The sequence below is a fragment of the Lissotriton helveticus genome, chromosome 6, assembly GCF_964261635.1.
Source record: "Lissotriton helveticus chromosome 6, aLisHel1.1, whole genome shotgun sequence".
NCBI lineage: Eukaryota > Metazoa > Chordata > Amphibia > Caudata > Salamandridae > Lissotriton > Lissotriton helveticus.
In genome coordinates this window covers 819,236,518-819,253,044 of record NC_136067.1, presented here as the reverse complement: position 1 = coordinate 819,253,044, position 16,527 = coordinate 819,236,518, and the positions used below count along the sequence as shown (strand labels likewise).

The 16,527-nt window shown below is 48.7% G+C and overlaps 1 protein-coding gene across 1 annotated transcript in view; it reads left to right on the top strand.

The window, feature by feature from the left end:
- Positions 1-16,527, top strand: part of LOC144762518 (uncharacterized) — a 709,614-nt gene that overhangs the window by 454,328 nt on the left and 238,759 nt on the right. Inside the window, exon 35 of the mRNA XM_078647742.1 lies at positions 9,543-9,695. Coding sequence (XP_078503868.1) covers positions 9,543-9,695 — 153 coding nt within the window. The remainder of the gene's footprint in view (positions 1-9,542; positions 9,696-16,527) is intronic.

Below are 16,527 nucleotides of genomic sequence, written 5' to 3'. Positions count from 1 at the left end.
TCCTGTAGCTTCCCCAGACAGATCTTCATGGTCATCTGTGGAAGGGGCGCCCTCTGTGTCTCTAGATCGGGGCTTGCGTTGCTCAAAATGCAACTTCGATTGGGTTTTGTCTACCTTGCCCATTATCGTCCAAGAAATAGTGTGACCCACTCTCTATATCAACCAGTCGTACCACTCCTCAGATCTGGCAGGCTGAACATGCCACCATTCCCCCAGTGACCACAAGTGGGTGAACAGGCACCGCGATTCCCCTGGCATGCGATAGGCAAGAGAATGGGAGAGGCAGCACACCACAGTGCCCCAGCAGCACAGCACAGGCGCACAGCCTCACGAGAAGCAGATATCAAGGAAAGGCAGCAATCCAATCCACTGGCAGCCACGACTAGCCCAGCACAGCCGGCCTGTGCTCCTCAGAGATCAGGGGGCTGCACCACTCCCGGTGCAAGGGCAAGGCACTACGAATTCCAACAACGGGAGTTTCATCCGCTACTCAAAGCCGGGTCAGGCAATGAGAGACAACCACTTGAATGCAGGATCCAAGCATTCAATCGTCCATGCATGGGCCAGCCCCCAAACCCCTGCAACGATGTTAGAGGCCACACTGCTGCCAGCCACGGAGCGCAGCTCACAGTCTCTCAAGGCTCCCAACAGCCCCAGGGGGATAGCGCATGCCGCAAGGCTGTCTCCCGACCTCCAAGGTGTACCGGGTCAGAGCCTCAGGCGCGGCAGCGCAGCCGCATGCTTCCCGGCGGAGTCTTCTCATTCTACCCCCATGACACGGGTTAGTGGGGTCTCCGCTATTCAAATACAGGAGCAGGGTAATTCACATGCCTCCAGGGTCGAGCGTAAGCCGGGCGGTAAAGTCCAGGTTTCTATGCCCCCAAGAAGTCCACCTCGCACACCGGGGGGCCGCCGTGCAGCACAGCAGCAATGGCCTCAGCAGGCCCCTCCCCACTGCAGGGTTGCTACACTCCGTACCTTTTTCCCCGCCGCAGGTCACTCCAGGCGACGGGGACCGCTCTAAGGGGCCACCAATTCCGCAGTTACTCTGATGTCAGGGAGAGGGCCGCGCTGCACACCGGCGGCCGCTCACAAGCTCGTCCAGGTGGGGAAAGTGCCAAATCCAGGCAGTGCCCCAAACGTGATCCCAGGCTTCGACTCATTACTGCTGCATTGCTTCCTGCTGAGTACCAACCGGCTCAACCAGTGATGCGATCATCTGCCGCTGTAGCTCCGGAGTAAGCGAGGGGGTATGGAAGCCAGATACATTCAGGATAGTTACTGTGGCTGCACAGAGCTCGCTTAAAGCATGGCCATCTTAGGCTGTGGCAAGCTCCGCCCCCCCACTGGGAAGTTCTGTTCGTTGGGCTCACTGTTTATTTTGTATTTTTGTGAGGAGCTATGACATGTACCTGGAGTTAACATATGTGCGGTTTGGCCTATTGACCTTCATGACTGTTAATCCTTTTGTAATTCTTGCAGTGCTCGACTGGCATCATTGACCCTAGCGCCCCAACCATCCGCACATACATGCGCAACGGGCAGGACAATGTCATCTTCATACTCCATGGCATGTGTTTGTGAGGTAAAATCATCACCTGTGTAGCCCTGCCTTGATCTTGGACCGTGCCAGGTGTAGCCACCTTTCACATTCATCCAGACTGGAAAAAACAAAGAGGTGATGGATGGAATGGTTGAAATAATCCAAGCCTCTAATAAATATTCTCTACATCATTCCTATCCATCAATCGTTTTGCTCACTGTTCCACTATTCCAAAACTGTCATGCCTGAAACATGATGAGTGCACTCTGATTTAAATTTTATTTCACTTCATTTAGCACCTTTCCGACCTACAAAACTGAACCTGCATTGCCTAGGATTTCACCTATTCCCTTCTGCCACCATCCTCCTTCCAGTCTCATTTCCTCCTTGGAGCACCCACTCAGTATCTGATACGTGAACACTTCCTTAGATTCTTGCTTAAAGCTTCACTGGCTCCCAGATCACATTATTCAGTCCCACCACATCAGTCTCTCCTGCTCCATCTCGCTTCTACTACTCTCTTACTCCTGACCATGCTAGTACTATTGCAGGTCTTCAATATCTGATTGTCTGTCATGCCTCCTCTCCCAAACGACACCTCCTTTCAGTATTGCTTTATCTTCTTTTCTGAAACAATTGCTCTTTCCGTTCTGATTATCTATCATCAACCAGGGCTGCTTCGCTCCTTGTGCAATGATCCTGACTCTTTGTCCTCACTTGGCTCCTTATTTGTCATTAGTTATGGCTGCTTTTAAAAGCACAGAACAAATACCTGAAAAGGGACACTTGGTGATGCAAATAAGGATGGATTAAAGAGTCTATAGAAATAAAGTGCGCCTACTCACCTTTCTAACATGGTTCTTATGAATAAAACTATCTTTTAAGACCTTAGTAAAACTAGAATTCACTCAGTGCCTATGTTAATGGTTGAGAGAGATCGTTCCCTAATTTTACTAGTGGGACTTTAAAAGACCCACCATTCAGATTGTGTTATTTAATTTTGGGATCTTCAAGAGCAGTTTGGAAGATGAGCATTGATATCCCTGGGCACAGTGTTTTATAGATTTCACTTTCTAAAATAGGGACCCTGTTTTAAAAAAATATCATATATCATAAAGTATGCGCAAAAACCAGTGTACTTCTTTTAGTGTGGAAGTGACATAGTCAAACCTTTTGAGACAAAAGAAACCCCTTTCCTTACTTCTTAGGCACTTTAACCTCCACCTTCAGACCACTCTTACTTCATCATACTTTTTTATATTTTGTCACCTTGCTGTTTAACTCAAATTGATGCTTCGCACTCCTCTGGATTACACCATCACCGTACACATTAATCTTTTGACTCAGCCACCTCTGTTACCTTCACTACTTTTCCTAGAGCAAGTCAAAATACAGATGCAAGTCCACTCATTTACTGACGGATTTTGAAACTATTCCCTGTCTCCATTCTACCTCTGATAATAGTCTTAATTAGGCCAAACAGAAATACCCAAAAAATCTCATCATCTCCCTCTCTCCACATCCTCCCTCACTTCTCTAACTTCTAGACAAGCATCTCTCTCACTGGTTCTCCTGATCTGGTATCACTTTAAACTCTAGTTGCTTCTGACTTTGCTTCCTTCTTTTGTTGCCCAAAGCCTGATTCTCCCCTCCATTCCTCCCTCTCATTCCCATTCCTCACATCTTTCTTGTCAAGACTCTTAGTCCAGTGTCATGTTCTGTTTACCACCCTACTTATTTTTAAAAGGAATTATTCAAATTCAGCCTCTATTTTATGTCTGTTTTTTTCTTTTTAGTCTATCATCAACCAGCTCACAGACTAGCTTGATCATAATTCTCTTTTTTCCTAAGTCTACTCCAGGCTCAGTGCGGCATTCACTGCCAACAACAGCCCTTCGGTCTGTGATCAACTGCCCAACTTCTATCCATATTGCTAAGCTGTTTTTTCTCCTACTTTTTCTAAATCTTACTTCATCTTTGCCAGGGTGGGTCACCTGATAATTGTTTGTATTCCCTGCACTTTTGGTATGTTGGCTCAACACTCTGCTGGCGCTCTCCTTTTTTTCTGGCTGCTCTTCTCCTGCATCCTGGCATTGCCAACAATTTAATTGTTCATCTCTTCTCTTATTGATGAAGGGTTCTTTATTTTGGCCTCTTTTTTTTAACTCTCTACACAACTTCTCTACTGTTGCATAGTCCTGAGACTTGTCAGCATTTAAATGATAGTATTTGAAACAGAGAAATGTCTCTGTTCCAACTTACAACTCATCCATCAGTGACGCCATTTCTTGTGCTCTCTCTTCTATCCAGCCTTGGGTGTCGTCTCCCTCCCTACAATGAATCCCATCAATCCCATCAAAACAGGAGCTGTTTTTTCCATTCACTGCTCCTTTTTCTTATTTCAACCTTCTTCAGTCGTCTTCTTTGCTTCTGTCCTGGGAAAGAACAAACAACAGACTGAACTACCTCTCAAAAAAAGTAGAAATAAAGGAAGAATCTCTTCAAGAAGATTAGTGTTGTTTCCTTTACACCAGACACACCTAGCTTCATAGAATACAAAGACGATCCATTGAGAATATAGGAGGCCCAGTCCCAAGCACTTGTACAACCGATTCAGCACGGTCATTGTATCAAGAGCTGAAAGAATCTTCAAAATTAACAAGCAAGTCTCTCAAAGAAGACTGCTCAGACAAACTCCACTGCCCACAGTTCAAACACCTAACACTGGAAGCAAGCTCAGCCAACTCAGTTAAAAACTCACAGTTCAACCTAAAATCCTATCTACTTTTTTTGTTTTCTCTCCATAAACCCATGACTCCTAAAAATGCCACAGATGCAAATAATGAGCTTGGACTTGGTAAGCCCCTGAGGTCAGCAACTTTTAAGTAAACATCAATCTCCAACTGTCACCCCTCAACTGTTGTTTAGGAATATTATAAAACACAAAAATTTCCCTAATGGAATGATGTGAAGATGAGCCCACCTGCTATTGACTGCCCACAATATTATAATACTAACATTCACAAAGGTTTAAGACCCAAAGCCATGTGAAACACACAGGAAACAATGAACCAGGACGTATTCAAATAGGAGCCCTAAATGATGTCTATTTTCTAGAAAGAAATAATAGAACAATTTTCAACTGCTGTGAAATAAATCTTTCAGGAGCAAACCTAATGAATATAGGGCTATTTCAGAGTTTGATAGACAGGGTTCACCATCAAAATTGTGACAAGAACACTGCCCAACAAACTGCCAGTTCTTTCATTCTTTTTTTAGTAAAGAAAACCATCAGAGGAGCTGTGATGGTGGTAACTCTGAAAGTGGAAAGAGCTCCTGCCTTTCAGAGACCTCTATGGTGGTCAGTTTTCCTCAAGGGTAGTGGAGTAAATCCCTTCCCTGTCCTGGTGGACCAACAGATGTGCCGCCAAAATTTTAATAAGCCCTCTAGTTGTTTAAGTATATAGGAAATTGATTATAAATGAAAAAACTACGTTTTTCTCAGAGAAAATTCACTCCACCTGTAATTCTACGAGAGAACAGTTTAACATTGTTCCAGTTATTGTGATAGACAACCGGTCCTCTCTAGCCCAACTAGCAGCTGAATACTACCCTCTAGCCAATCACGCTGTGATAATGTTCTATTGGAAAAAAAAGGTCCAAAGATTCTCTTCCCGGGTAGTATTGCCGTTTTTCTTTTGTTGGGAGGATGGTATCTCGAGGTTTTGGACCTAGTTATGCCTCAATTGTAAGTAGTTCAGAATGTGTGAGTGCATCCTTCTCATCGTCATATATTAGTAAATAAAAAATGTTTCAAAATTTCTGATGATGATTTTTGATTTTGCTTTGATTCCTTGGTTTGGAGTTTTCATGATTTTTCCAAGGTGTTACAGGATTCAATTTGAAACATTTCAGCAGCCGACACATGTTTCGCCCTTACATGGTCATGTAGACCAGGGCTTTCTCAAGGCTTTCGAGCTTGTTAATGGCAGTTCTTAGTGCTTTGTTATTGTTTCAGATAAATCTGTTATTCCAAGCAATTTAATACATACGAGAGAAGAACTTCCCTTCTTGGGGATCCACTTCGCTAGCGTCAGCTGGGTAGTGACCCAGGGTTGGTAAAATGCCTGTCAGCTAGGCCCCTCATCCAACCATTTTTTCCCCTGCCTTCCCTCCCCACTCCGGCTCCTGACCAAAACTCTGTGATAATGTAGCAGATTTATTTAGAAAAAAAGTTGAGGAAATACTCCGAAAAGTGAGCTCCTGTATCCGGGCCACAAGTCAGGCCTTGAAAGCTAGTGGGAGAGTTCCCTATAGAGTCATTTTTGGCAATTTCTCCTCTCTCACCACAGAAGGAGTAGCAGATCTCATTAGACAAACCAAATCAGCTAAAATTGTACAAAGCATAGCTGGGACGGTAGGTCCACCTTTAACTATACTTCTGAATACCCATATTAATTCAGACCACTTTCCTCTTGAATGGAAAAAGGCCTCTATCCTTCCGTTTTTTAAAAAGCCTACTCTGGTCCCAAGTGAGGGAAAGAACTATTTGCCCATATCTTGCCTCCCTATTTTGGCAAAAATACTTGAGAAACACATGAACACTGCACTTTCTGACTTTTTGGAGGCAAATGAGGTGCAGAATGTTGCACAATTTGGCTTTAGGGCATACCATAGGACTGAGTCGGCTCTGGTAGGGGCAGCTGAAGAGCTGAGGAGCATCCTGGATAACGGGGGAAAGGCTACAATGATTGTGTTGTACCTATCTGCAGCCTTTGACTCAGAGGCTCAGCTTTAATTCTTCTATGCTCCTTTCTCTCCGACAGTGAGCAATCAGTTGCCCTGGGGATTTTGTGTCTAAACCCTTCACGTTGCCATGTGTCGTCCCTCAGGGTTCATCACTGTGCCCCGCGCTTCTTAATATATATGTGGGCCCCCCGACCATTCTAATCTGTACATTTGGCATTTACGCAGTTGCATACGTGGATAACTCTCAAATTGTCGTGTCAATGTCTAGCAATGTAACTGAAAATGCTCACAGCTTTAACATCTGTATGGGCGCAGTGATTGTGTGGATGAATAAAAACAAGCTCAAGTTCAGTTCTTCTTTTTGGCAGGGACACCGCCTTTTGGGACCAATTATGCTGGCCTCAGACTTTGAGCTTCCCTCCTACTCAAATATCCTCAGTTAGGAATTTGGGGGTGATTTTTTATTCTAATCTTTCTTTTAATGCCCAGATAAATAAACTCACCTAATCATGTTGTTTCCTACTAATCACCTTAAGAAAAGTTATCCACTTCTTACCATATGAATTAAAGAAATCAGTGGTTACAGCTTCGGTCCTGGCCAGGCTGGACTACTGTAATGCCTTATATTTAGGCATTCATCAAAGAGCGTTAAAGGGACCTCAAACTCTGCAGAATGCTGCAGCTCGTCTCCTTAGGACGGGGTCCCCAAGTTTGAGTCGGTTTCAAAGGTTCTGGTGGAGCTTCATTGGCTTCCTGTCAAGAATAGAATCGCTTTCAGGGCACTCTGTTCAGCACACAAGGCTCTGCATGGCAGAGGTCCTGACGATCTTAAGAGCAGCTTCTTCTGGTACTCTCCCAGGAGAACCCTGCCCTCTGTCACCTCAAGAACCATTAATGTTCCAAAAGTTAAGAAAATGTCAAACGTTTTGTCTACATCAAATGCCACCTTTTGAAAAATCTTTCGGCACATCTTAGAGTTCAAGCTAACCTGTTCCGTTTCAGGAACTACCTTAAGACTTTGCTGTTTTACTCTCTCCCAACGATATCCTCTTATATAAGCTCCTGCTTCAGTGTCTATGTTTTCTGGCTGATACCACCACCAAGACGCCCTTGTACATTTGCGCGCTGTATAAAACTATTCAATATCAATATAGATTTTGCCTCATTTTATGGTTGTCTGTATGTGCAGTGACTTCAGTTGCCTGGCAGCTCACAGTCTTTTCAGAAGGTTGTATGTATGAGTACTGAGTCTCAGTTGCATGTCATAGAAGACTGAAAATAAATCCACCCTTTAAATGAAAACAATTTATTGCCTAGTCAACCATACCAAAGACTACTAATAGCCCAGATCTGCAGAAATGTTAGTGAAAATCTTCAGAAATGTTTTTAAATTTCTACTGGGAAATGAAAAGTAAAATCAGATTACTGTTTGATGAAGCAGTGCCTAAAACATATTGAGAAAAGTACATTGAACTGAACTCTCTGTGTTTATTTTCAACATTCTTGAACGTTAATTGAAAAGCGTAGGCTCACCTCTGACACCCCCCCCCCCTCCTCTTTGTTCCTCTCTCCCCCGTGGCACATTCTCAATTCAGCTTTGCAATTCCTAATGTCAGTGTTTCTGTTTCCCTCACACTTGTCTTCCCTGCACATATATTATTAGCCTTTCCATGTCGGATACCATAGTTCCTATTTACTCATACAGCTTTCCCTTAACTCCCTCTTTTGTATGTTTGTACCAAACCTCACAAAGGTGCTTGCTGTAGGGGGCTATGAGTCACTTGGTGGCTGAGCAACCTGCAACATCCCTGCAAGGACTTACTTTGCCGCTGTCCACTGCACAGCCAACCTGCAATCAGCTGAGCTGCTGTTAAAATAATGGGTGCCTCAGTCAGCTCCTGTGGTGTTTCTAGTCTGTGTTAAAAGATAGCAATGCAGCTGTGCCTTCTCCCTTTCATTTTGATGTGTCTACACACTCTTGCTCTGCCTCAAAATGTTGACAGAAATTTTGTAAAATGTCCAAAAAGTGAAGGGAACTAAGAACTATGTGTATTTTGGTATCACAGATTTGAACCATCTCTTCTAATCCATTTGCAGCATAGAGATCATAACAACTGTTCATTTCATAAAGGGGAACAAAAGTCCTTAGTAACATGTGAAATATATCTCGCCAAGCGATAGGAGGATGTGACCAGGTTTGCAGCAGGAGTAGCCACTTACATTTTGTAGGTGCTGAATTCCTAGCAGTCCAGGTACTATGCATGAAATAGCTGGTTGAAGGTACGTACCCTTTCTTCTTGCATAGATAAATTAACTCATGTTTCTCTCTTTTCAGTCGGTTGTTCTCTAATTCTATCATCTTATTCACTAAAGGCCGTATGAGGAAATTGATTCTGTAATAAGTAAGAAATGTGTGAATCCTGCATTGTGCCAAGGTGAAGGGTTCTCCAGGCATCATTCTAACCACTCGGTGCTCACTCACTAGCTTGTGCTGCCACAGCAGCCTGCAAGAGCAAAAAGACTTTGGTCTTTCTGCAAGTCCTGTGTAAATTCCACTTTTTGTATTTTTCCTGCTTGGCCTGGGTCCTTCTTTTGTTGTGTTATCCATATCCTTATCTCACTCCTTGGACAACAGCAGCCTCAACCTAGGCTTTCCCACCCATCCAACCTTTCATTTGCTCTGTAGATCCTCAAACATAAACTGTTATATTCCTTTACCTCAAGATGAGGATGTGAGGCAACGGTAACAAGTCATATTTTGAGTACCTCTATGACCTGTTTTGTTTTCAAATTCTGGATCAAATTTGCAGAGTTTGGTTATGTCTAAGGGCAACATGCGAGCTCTTTTGTAATCCTCTGCAGGGCTCTTCCACTTCTAAGGGCATCCTGTCTTGAAATGTCAGTTGTTTGGCTTCAGAATCGGGTGAGCTGCCTGGTTCTGGGGTCACAGTGACCTGTGATTGTGATTTCTTATAACAATTCTATGAGATATATATCTAACATGGCCTTCTCTCTGGGATCCCTAGAACATATTTGCTTAAAACAGGTAAGAAAATATTGATAAATAGTTTTATTTGTTATTAATCAGTATATTTGGCTTCAAAATGTAAAATTAAGATCACTGCAGAAAGCCAGAATTGCGTTTAGTTTTAGTAATCAAATTCATATAATTAATTATATTCCCACACTGTTCATTAGAATTGTAGTTCTCATGTATTAAGTATTCAGTGGTACTTTTTGTTTTTTTCAGTCAAGATTGGATGAATATCACATCAACATGCACAAGCAGGTGTGTGAGCTCATCAGTGATGTGCGGAAAGAGAGTTTGGACAACATTATTGACTTAAAGAAGAAATTTGGTGCCACTAAAGATGACAACACATTGAAAGAAAATTTGGCCACTGTAAGTTATTTACCACTTTCAATAACTGCATATTTGTTGTTCCTTGACAAATGAGATCAAAATAAGAAGTACTTCAACCAGCATAATGAGCATAAAAGGTACACAACACATATATGAAAATCTTATGTTCACGGATGAATTGCGCCACAATAAAACATCAATACTAGGCAAAAAATGTCTGAAGTAATTTAAGTAATCACACACCTTTCTCCTAGCTAGACAGAATTGCATCATTTAAAATTACCATCCTCCCAAAATTCTCTATATATTCCAAAGTAGTCCACTTACTCTCAACAAACAAGAGGTCTGGGATAGCTTTAGATGGGAAGGGAAAAAAACGTGATTGCATAAGTACATCTGTCGAGCTAAGCCAGAGCAGGGAGACCTGGGTACACCAAACCTGGGTTGCTATTATGAAGCAGCTAAGATGTGATATGTAATAGAGAGGTTGAAGGGAAAGACAAATAAAGTTTGGTAAATATTGGACCATAGACTTACTTCAGGCCCTCTGGCAGATATCCTATGTATTTGAAAGCGAGAAAGATGCCGTAATCTGGGGGCGTGGCCAAGCCGGCAAACATGGCGGTCGTCTAGAGCCTGAGCCCCGACCAGCCTGACACAAAACTCGTAAATTATCCTGGCCCTGGGCTTCACTGAGGGTTTCCTGCCCTGGCATTCGGCGGCGGACGCATTGAGCAGCACTCGGTGGCGTTTCCAGCCCTGCAGCTGCCCGGGTGACGGAGCGACGGCCCGGTGGTGTGGCGAGATCCTACAGGGTCCGTTGAGGCCCAGGCAGCCGGGGCCTCGATTTTGGGGCTGCTGGGTCCGGGCGTGTCTGCTGCCGCCGCTGTAGTGGAGAGGAGGGCGGCGCCGGTGCCTGGAGCTGGGCGCCGATCTCCGCCAAGGGTGCTCCTGTGGTGGCCCCTGCGCAGACGACCCCCTTGGGAGGTGCAGCTGGCACGGGGGAGCTCGGTGGGGCCTGCGAAGCCGCGACCTCAATTTTGGCGCTGCCCGGCCTGGATGGGCTCGCTGACGCCGAGGTAGGAGAGACCTGGCACCCGGGGGCTCGGGTGGCCCGAGACCCTCCTGTGCCTCATTGCCTCCCTTGCCCTGGACTGCTGCGGGGGCACACGACCAGACAATTGGTGGGGGAGCGCTGGGGGCGCATGGCCAGAGACTCAGGGCGGAAGGCTGGGGACAATCGGCTGAGTTGGTGAGAACTGCCGACCCTCTAACAGGCCCAGAACGGGCGGCTCCGGCCGGCGCAAGACAGGAGAGACCCTCATTGTGGAGCAGGCTGAGCCCTGGTGGGGCTGACGACGTGGGCCGCTATCTTGAACCACGCACCCATCGCGGCGGCGGTGGAGAGCCCCGGTGGAGGGAAAGGTGCTTGGTGCAGCCCTGCCTGGAGTCGCTGGACAGCGGAGGCCAGTGGTGAGTGACGCACGCCCCATTTGGGTACTCGGGGGTCAGGTCGGGCCCCGGTGGGAGAGAGAGCCCGAGGCGGTGTACGGACAGAGGGACGGTGCGGAGGGTCAATCTGGGCGAGGGCCCCGGTGCGGATTGAATACGCTGTCAGTGAGCCATGACACGAGGAGGAGCCGGCGGGGGACAGGGTAAACAGGGGCTCATTGACAAGTTCACTGCGACGGTGGGACCTGGCGGGCCCTCGGCGCCAGCCCCAGACAATGCGGCGTTGCTTGCCGCGATCACGCAATCAAGGGATATGCTCGACGCGAAGATAGGGGCGGTCGGGGCTGATGTTACCCTCCTCCGGCAGGACCTGAGGAATGCAGTGGAGCGCATTACAGGCGCGGAGACTCGAATATCCGCAGTAGAAGACGATGTGTCCACCCTTAAACGGAAGGTAGCAGACATGGAGAAAGTGCAGAAGGGCCTGGTCCTGAGGGTGGAGGATGCGGTAGAACGGGCCCGACGCAACAACCTGCACTTTGTTGGCTTTCCGGAAGGGTGCGAGGGAGCCGGCGCGGAGGCCTTCATAGCGCAATGGCTGGAGAGCTGGATCCCGGTGGATGCCCTGTCTAGATGCTTCGTGGTGGAGAGAGCCCATCGGGCACTGGTGCAGAAGCCCCCGGTCGGTGGGCGCCCGAGACCGATCATAGCCAAATTCCTGAACTATGCAGATCGGGATGCTATCCTGCGGCAGGCAAGAATCAAAGGTACGCTTACGCACGGCAACGCCACCATTATGATCTTCCCGGACTACACGAGGCTCGTGCAGCAGCAGCGCCAATCATTCCTCGCCGCCAAAGCACGTCTCCGCGGTCTAAAGCTCCAGTATGCGCTACTCTACCCAGCGCGGCTGCGGGTTGTCTACAAATCCCGCACACTATTCTTTGACACCCCAGAAGAAGTGTTTCAGTGGACTGATGAGACGGTCAAAATTCGGCTTAACACCGCCAGGGAAGGAGAATCGGACTCTTCCTCGAGTGGCTTTGCCAGGGAGGGTCTACGGAGTCAGCGTCAGCGGGGCAGGGGATCGCGTTCTGGCAGGAGTTCGCACTCAGGTTCGGCCACGGGTCAGGCCGACCCGACACAGGATCAGCAGCCAGAAGTGCCTTGATGACAGAGAGACATGAACATTGGCTAATCTATGTGCTGTGGCTGGAAGCCCAGGTGCAATGATGATTTAGGCTGGGAGCCCGTCCTGTTCAGTATGGGAGGGTGGGAGTGACGGCCTAGTTCTTATGGGTTGTTACTGGGGGATCCATTGGAGGATGAGGCGTATGCTCCCCTGTTGGGAGCTTGGCCGCCATCTGTCCGTGACAGGTGCTTCCATGTTTGGGAGGTGCAGGTGGGGGGAGCGGTGTTTGTGGGATGTTGGGGGGGCCTTGCTTGCATGCGCTCTGTTGCCTGCTGTTTGCCATGTACCATGCTGGCTGGATGCTGGAACTTCTAGTACTGTACTCGTTATACTGCTCGACTGTCCACTGTTAGGGAGGGAGGGCGGGTAGGCCCCAGGTCACTACGAGTCATGAGCTGGAATGTGAGAGGGATGCTAGACAAAGTTAAGCGGGGTGCTGTGTTTCAATATGCCAAAAGGGTGGGCGTGGATGTTCTTCTGTTGCAGGAAACCCATTTGCTAGGCACCAAAGCACTATGCCTGCAGCGTTCAGGTTACACACAGACGTTTCACTCCGGCTTTACGAGAGGCTCACGGGGGTGGCGATCCTGATACACCGCAGGGTACCATACATTCATAAGCGCACCTGGACAGACACACAAGGTATATACGTGGTGGTGCAGGGGGAGATAGGCGGAGACGGAGTGACTTTTGGTAGCGTCTATGCCCCTCCGCCACTTCAGTGGCCACTGGTTGAAAAGATCATATCCCTGTGGGTTGAGGTGCCTGACTCCCTGTCTGTTGTGGAGGGGGACTGGAACGATGTTGTAGACAAAAGCTGTGAGAGGTGGATGGCGGGCCGGCACGGCGACAGCTGGTGCTAGCGCAACAACAACACGTGTCGGTTTTGATGGACGAGGCGAGGCAGGCCTGGTTGGCTACCCGCAGTCGGGTCTACCAGTGGGGCGACAAGTCCTGCAAAATGCTGCACCGTCTTTGCCAGGGAATCATGCATGCCCAGCCGTTACCACGGATGGTGACCCCTGAGGGGGAGCCCATGTTAGATCCAGTGGAGATTGCGGAGAGTTTCGCCGGGTATTATGAGTCTCTTTATGCCCCCCATGAGTGTTTGGAGACAGATCTTGTTCAGCGCTTTATTGACGATCTCCCGCCGAAAGCCATCTCAGATGAGGTTAGGGACCTGCTGGATCAGCCTCTGACTGACGAAGAGTTGGGTGCCGCCCTGGGCAAACTAAACCCGGGCAAGGCGCCGGGTCCCAATGGATTCCCCAGTGAATTCTTCCGGAGGTCTTCGGTTCAGCTGGGCCCGCTTCTTCGGCCAGTCGTTGAAGACTCATGCGAGAGTGGGTCACTCCCATGGGATTGGCGCCATGCCGAGGTAGTGGTGTTTCTGAAGCCTGGGAGACCCCCGGAGAGTCATGCGTCCTACCGCCCAATATCACTCCTAAATACCGAAGCCAAGATCTTGGCGAAGGCCCTTGCCACCAGGCTCAAGCCGCATATCACAGACTTGATACATCCGGATCAGGCCGGGTTTATGCCGCAGCGGGCCACCCGCCACAACATCAGACGGGCACAGGTGGCGGTATCAGCTTGGAGAGGATTGGGCGAGCCGGCCGCGCTGTTCCTGGCAGATATGGACAGGGCATTCGATTCCCTCAGCTGGACGTATCTCTTTGCCCTGCTGAGCAGCCTGAATCTCGGCCCACGCTTCCTGGCGTATGTCCACTTGCTTTATACTGGTCTTACGGCATCGGTGCGTGTCAGAGGCGCGGTATCTCACTCGTTCCCGGTCCAGAGGGGGACGCGACAGGGCTGTCCCCTCTCCCCATACCTGTTCGCGCTCGCCATGGAGCCTCTCGCGGCATGGGTTCGCATTGATGCTCAACTCAAAGGATTCCGATGGGCGCCAGGTCTTACCAACAAAATAGCGTTGTATGCTGACGATGTCCTGTTTTTTCTCACTGCCCTGGACCGTACCGGGCCGCGACTGCTGCGCATTTTGCAGATCTTTGGTGAGACCTCCGGCCTGTACATGAATCTGGGCAAATCCACGCTTTGGCTGCTGGGTGGACGGCAGAGCGTTGGGGACTGGACATCGGGCCTTCGGTTGGCGACGGATGGGGTGAAGTACCTGGGAGTCTTCTTATCTGAAGATGCTGCTATATCCCGGGAGCGCAATATCACTCCGATGTGGGATCGGGTACGCGAGGACCTGAAGGTCTGGGCGCGGATGTCGCTATCTATTCTCGGTCGGTCTGCAATTTTTAAAATTGTGTCGCTGCCACGCCTGGTGTACCAGCTACAGAACCATCCCCATGTGCTTCCCCCCCGCTGGTTCCGGCAGCTTAACTCAGCTCTGAGCGGATTTTTGTGGGAAGGGGGCGTGGCTCGGGTGGCTCTACGGACATGTTTTCTGTCAACCTACACCGGTGGCTTGGCCACATCGGACGTGCTTTCGTATTATCAGGCGGCGCATCTTCTGGTTTTAAATGACTGGTGGTATGGCGATCGGGGAGACCCGGCTTACGCCGTTGAGAGACACTTAATGGGCTCGGCGTCCGTGCATACGCTGTTGTATGCGGCACCCCTTCGGAGGTCCCTCCCGTCAGCTACGCAGGTGGTTTTCCACGTGTGGAGGCAAGCGTTGAGGCGGACGGGATGGTGGAATATCCTTACTCTGGAGACCCCCCTCTGGCGCAATGGAAGGTTCCCGCAGTTGGATGCCTTGATGGGCTTCGGGGGCTGGGACGCCATTGGCATTTCCACCCTGGGCGACGATTTGTCTGGTGATACTCTTAAATCCTTCGCAAACCTACAGGAGGACTTCGGGATGCCCCGCACCCAGTTCTATAAATATCTCCAATTCTGCCATGCCCTGGCACCCTCCCTGGTTGGCCTGGAGCAGATCCCTGAATTCAGTCCCATCGAAGCGAAAATCTTCATGGGCGAACTGCCAAATAAAAAACTTTCGCGTATCTATCAGACGTTGGTGCGGCACTGCTCCTCAGATTTGGGTGGCCTTAGGGCCCACTGGGAGCGGGACGTCAGGGACTTGGATGAGGAGGATTGGGTTGAGGCCCTCGAAAGCCCCAGAGGAGCGGCCATATCTACGCGCCTGCGACTAGTCCAGTTCAGATACCTGCACCGCACATATTACACCAGATAGCGGCTGTGGAAGGCGGGACTAGTGGCGTCCCCCGACTGCCTTCGCTGTGGGCTAGAGGTTGGTACGTTACTACACACGGTTTGGGACTGCACATCATTGCGAAGGTTCTGGGATGGGGTCCATCGTTGCCTAGATGAGGTCTTAGCCTGGAAGATACAGAGGGACCCCAAACTTGCACTGCTGCATGTCATGGCTGGGGTCTGGGGAAACAGGTATAAACGCCACTTACTGTTGTTAGGACTTACACTGGCCAAATGGGATATTGCGAGAGCATGGAAGGTCCCCCAGGCCCCGCCACTCACAGCTTGGAAGAATGGAATGGATTACTGCATGGGCCTGGAACAACCAGTAATCCTGGCGAGGGGCTGTCCCCGGAAGCATTTTAAAATCTGGAAACGGTGGGCGGACTACCGGGGTCTGGACCTAGACCCGCCACCTGAGGAGGACACCCTCCTGACGACATGAGGACACAGACTATGAACAGTGGCAGTTGGTATGGACCATACATGGCATGATAATGTTTTCCTATGCTATGCGACAGGTGGGTGAACTAAACTTGCACGCAGGGAGGGCGAGGGAGGGGGGAGAGGGTGGAGGGGTTGCATGTTTCATTACATCCTGTGGTACTATCTCTTTAAGAGGGGAGATGTTCATTGTTATAAATGTGACTATAGATACAGCTGATACAGTGATGTTGGCATTTGTCTTTGGGTGACAGAGATGTGCATACCATGTGAGTTCACACAATAAAATCTGTTTTTAAAAAAAAGATGCCGTAATCTATACAGTCACTTAAAAACCTGGGACTGCTTAACTTGACACAAGGTTTACACCGCACACCCCTCACTTATAAGCCTAGTGGTCGGCATAGCAGATTTCTCCCTGGGACTTGACAGGCAGCACTTCCCAGATTGGATAGCCGGGAATGCTGTTGGCTCTAACACAAGATAATATTATTTTCATTTGAGGAAATTAAAACCGCCACCTGGGTGCTGGATAAAGATATCATTACCCTCAACGGAGACACTGGGTCTCCCAATCACAAGTTAGAGAGTCAG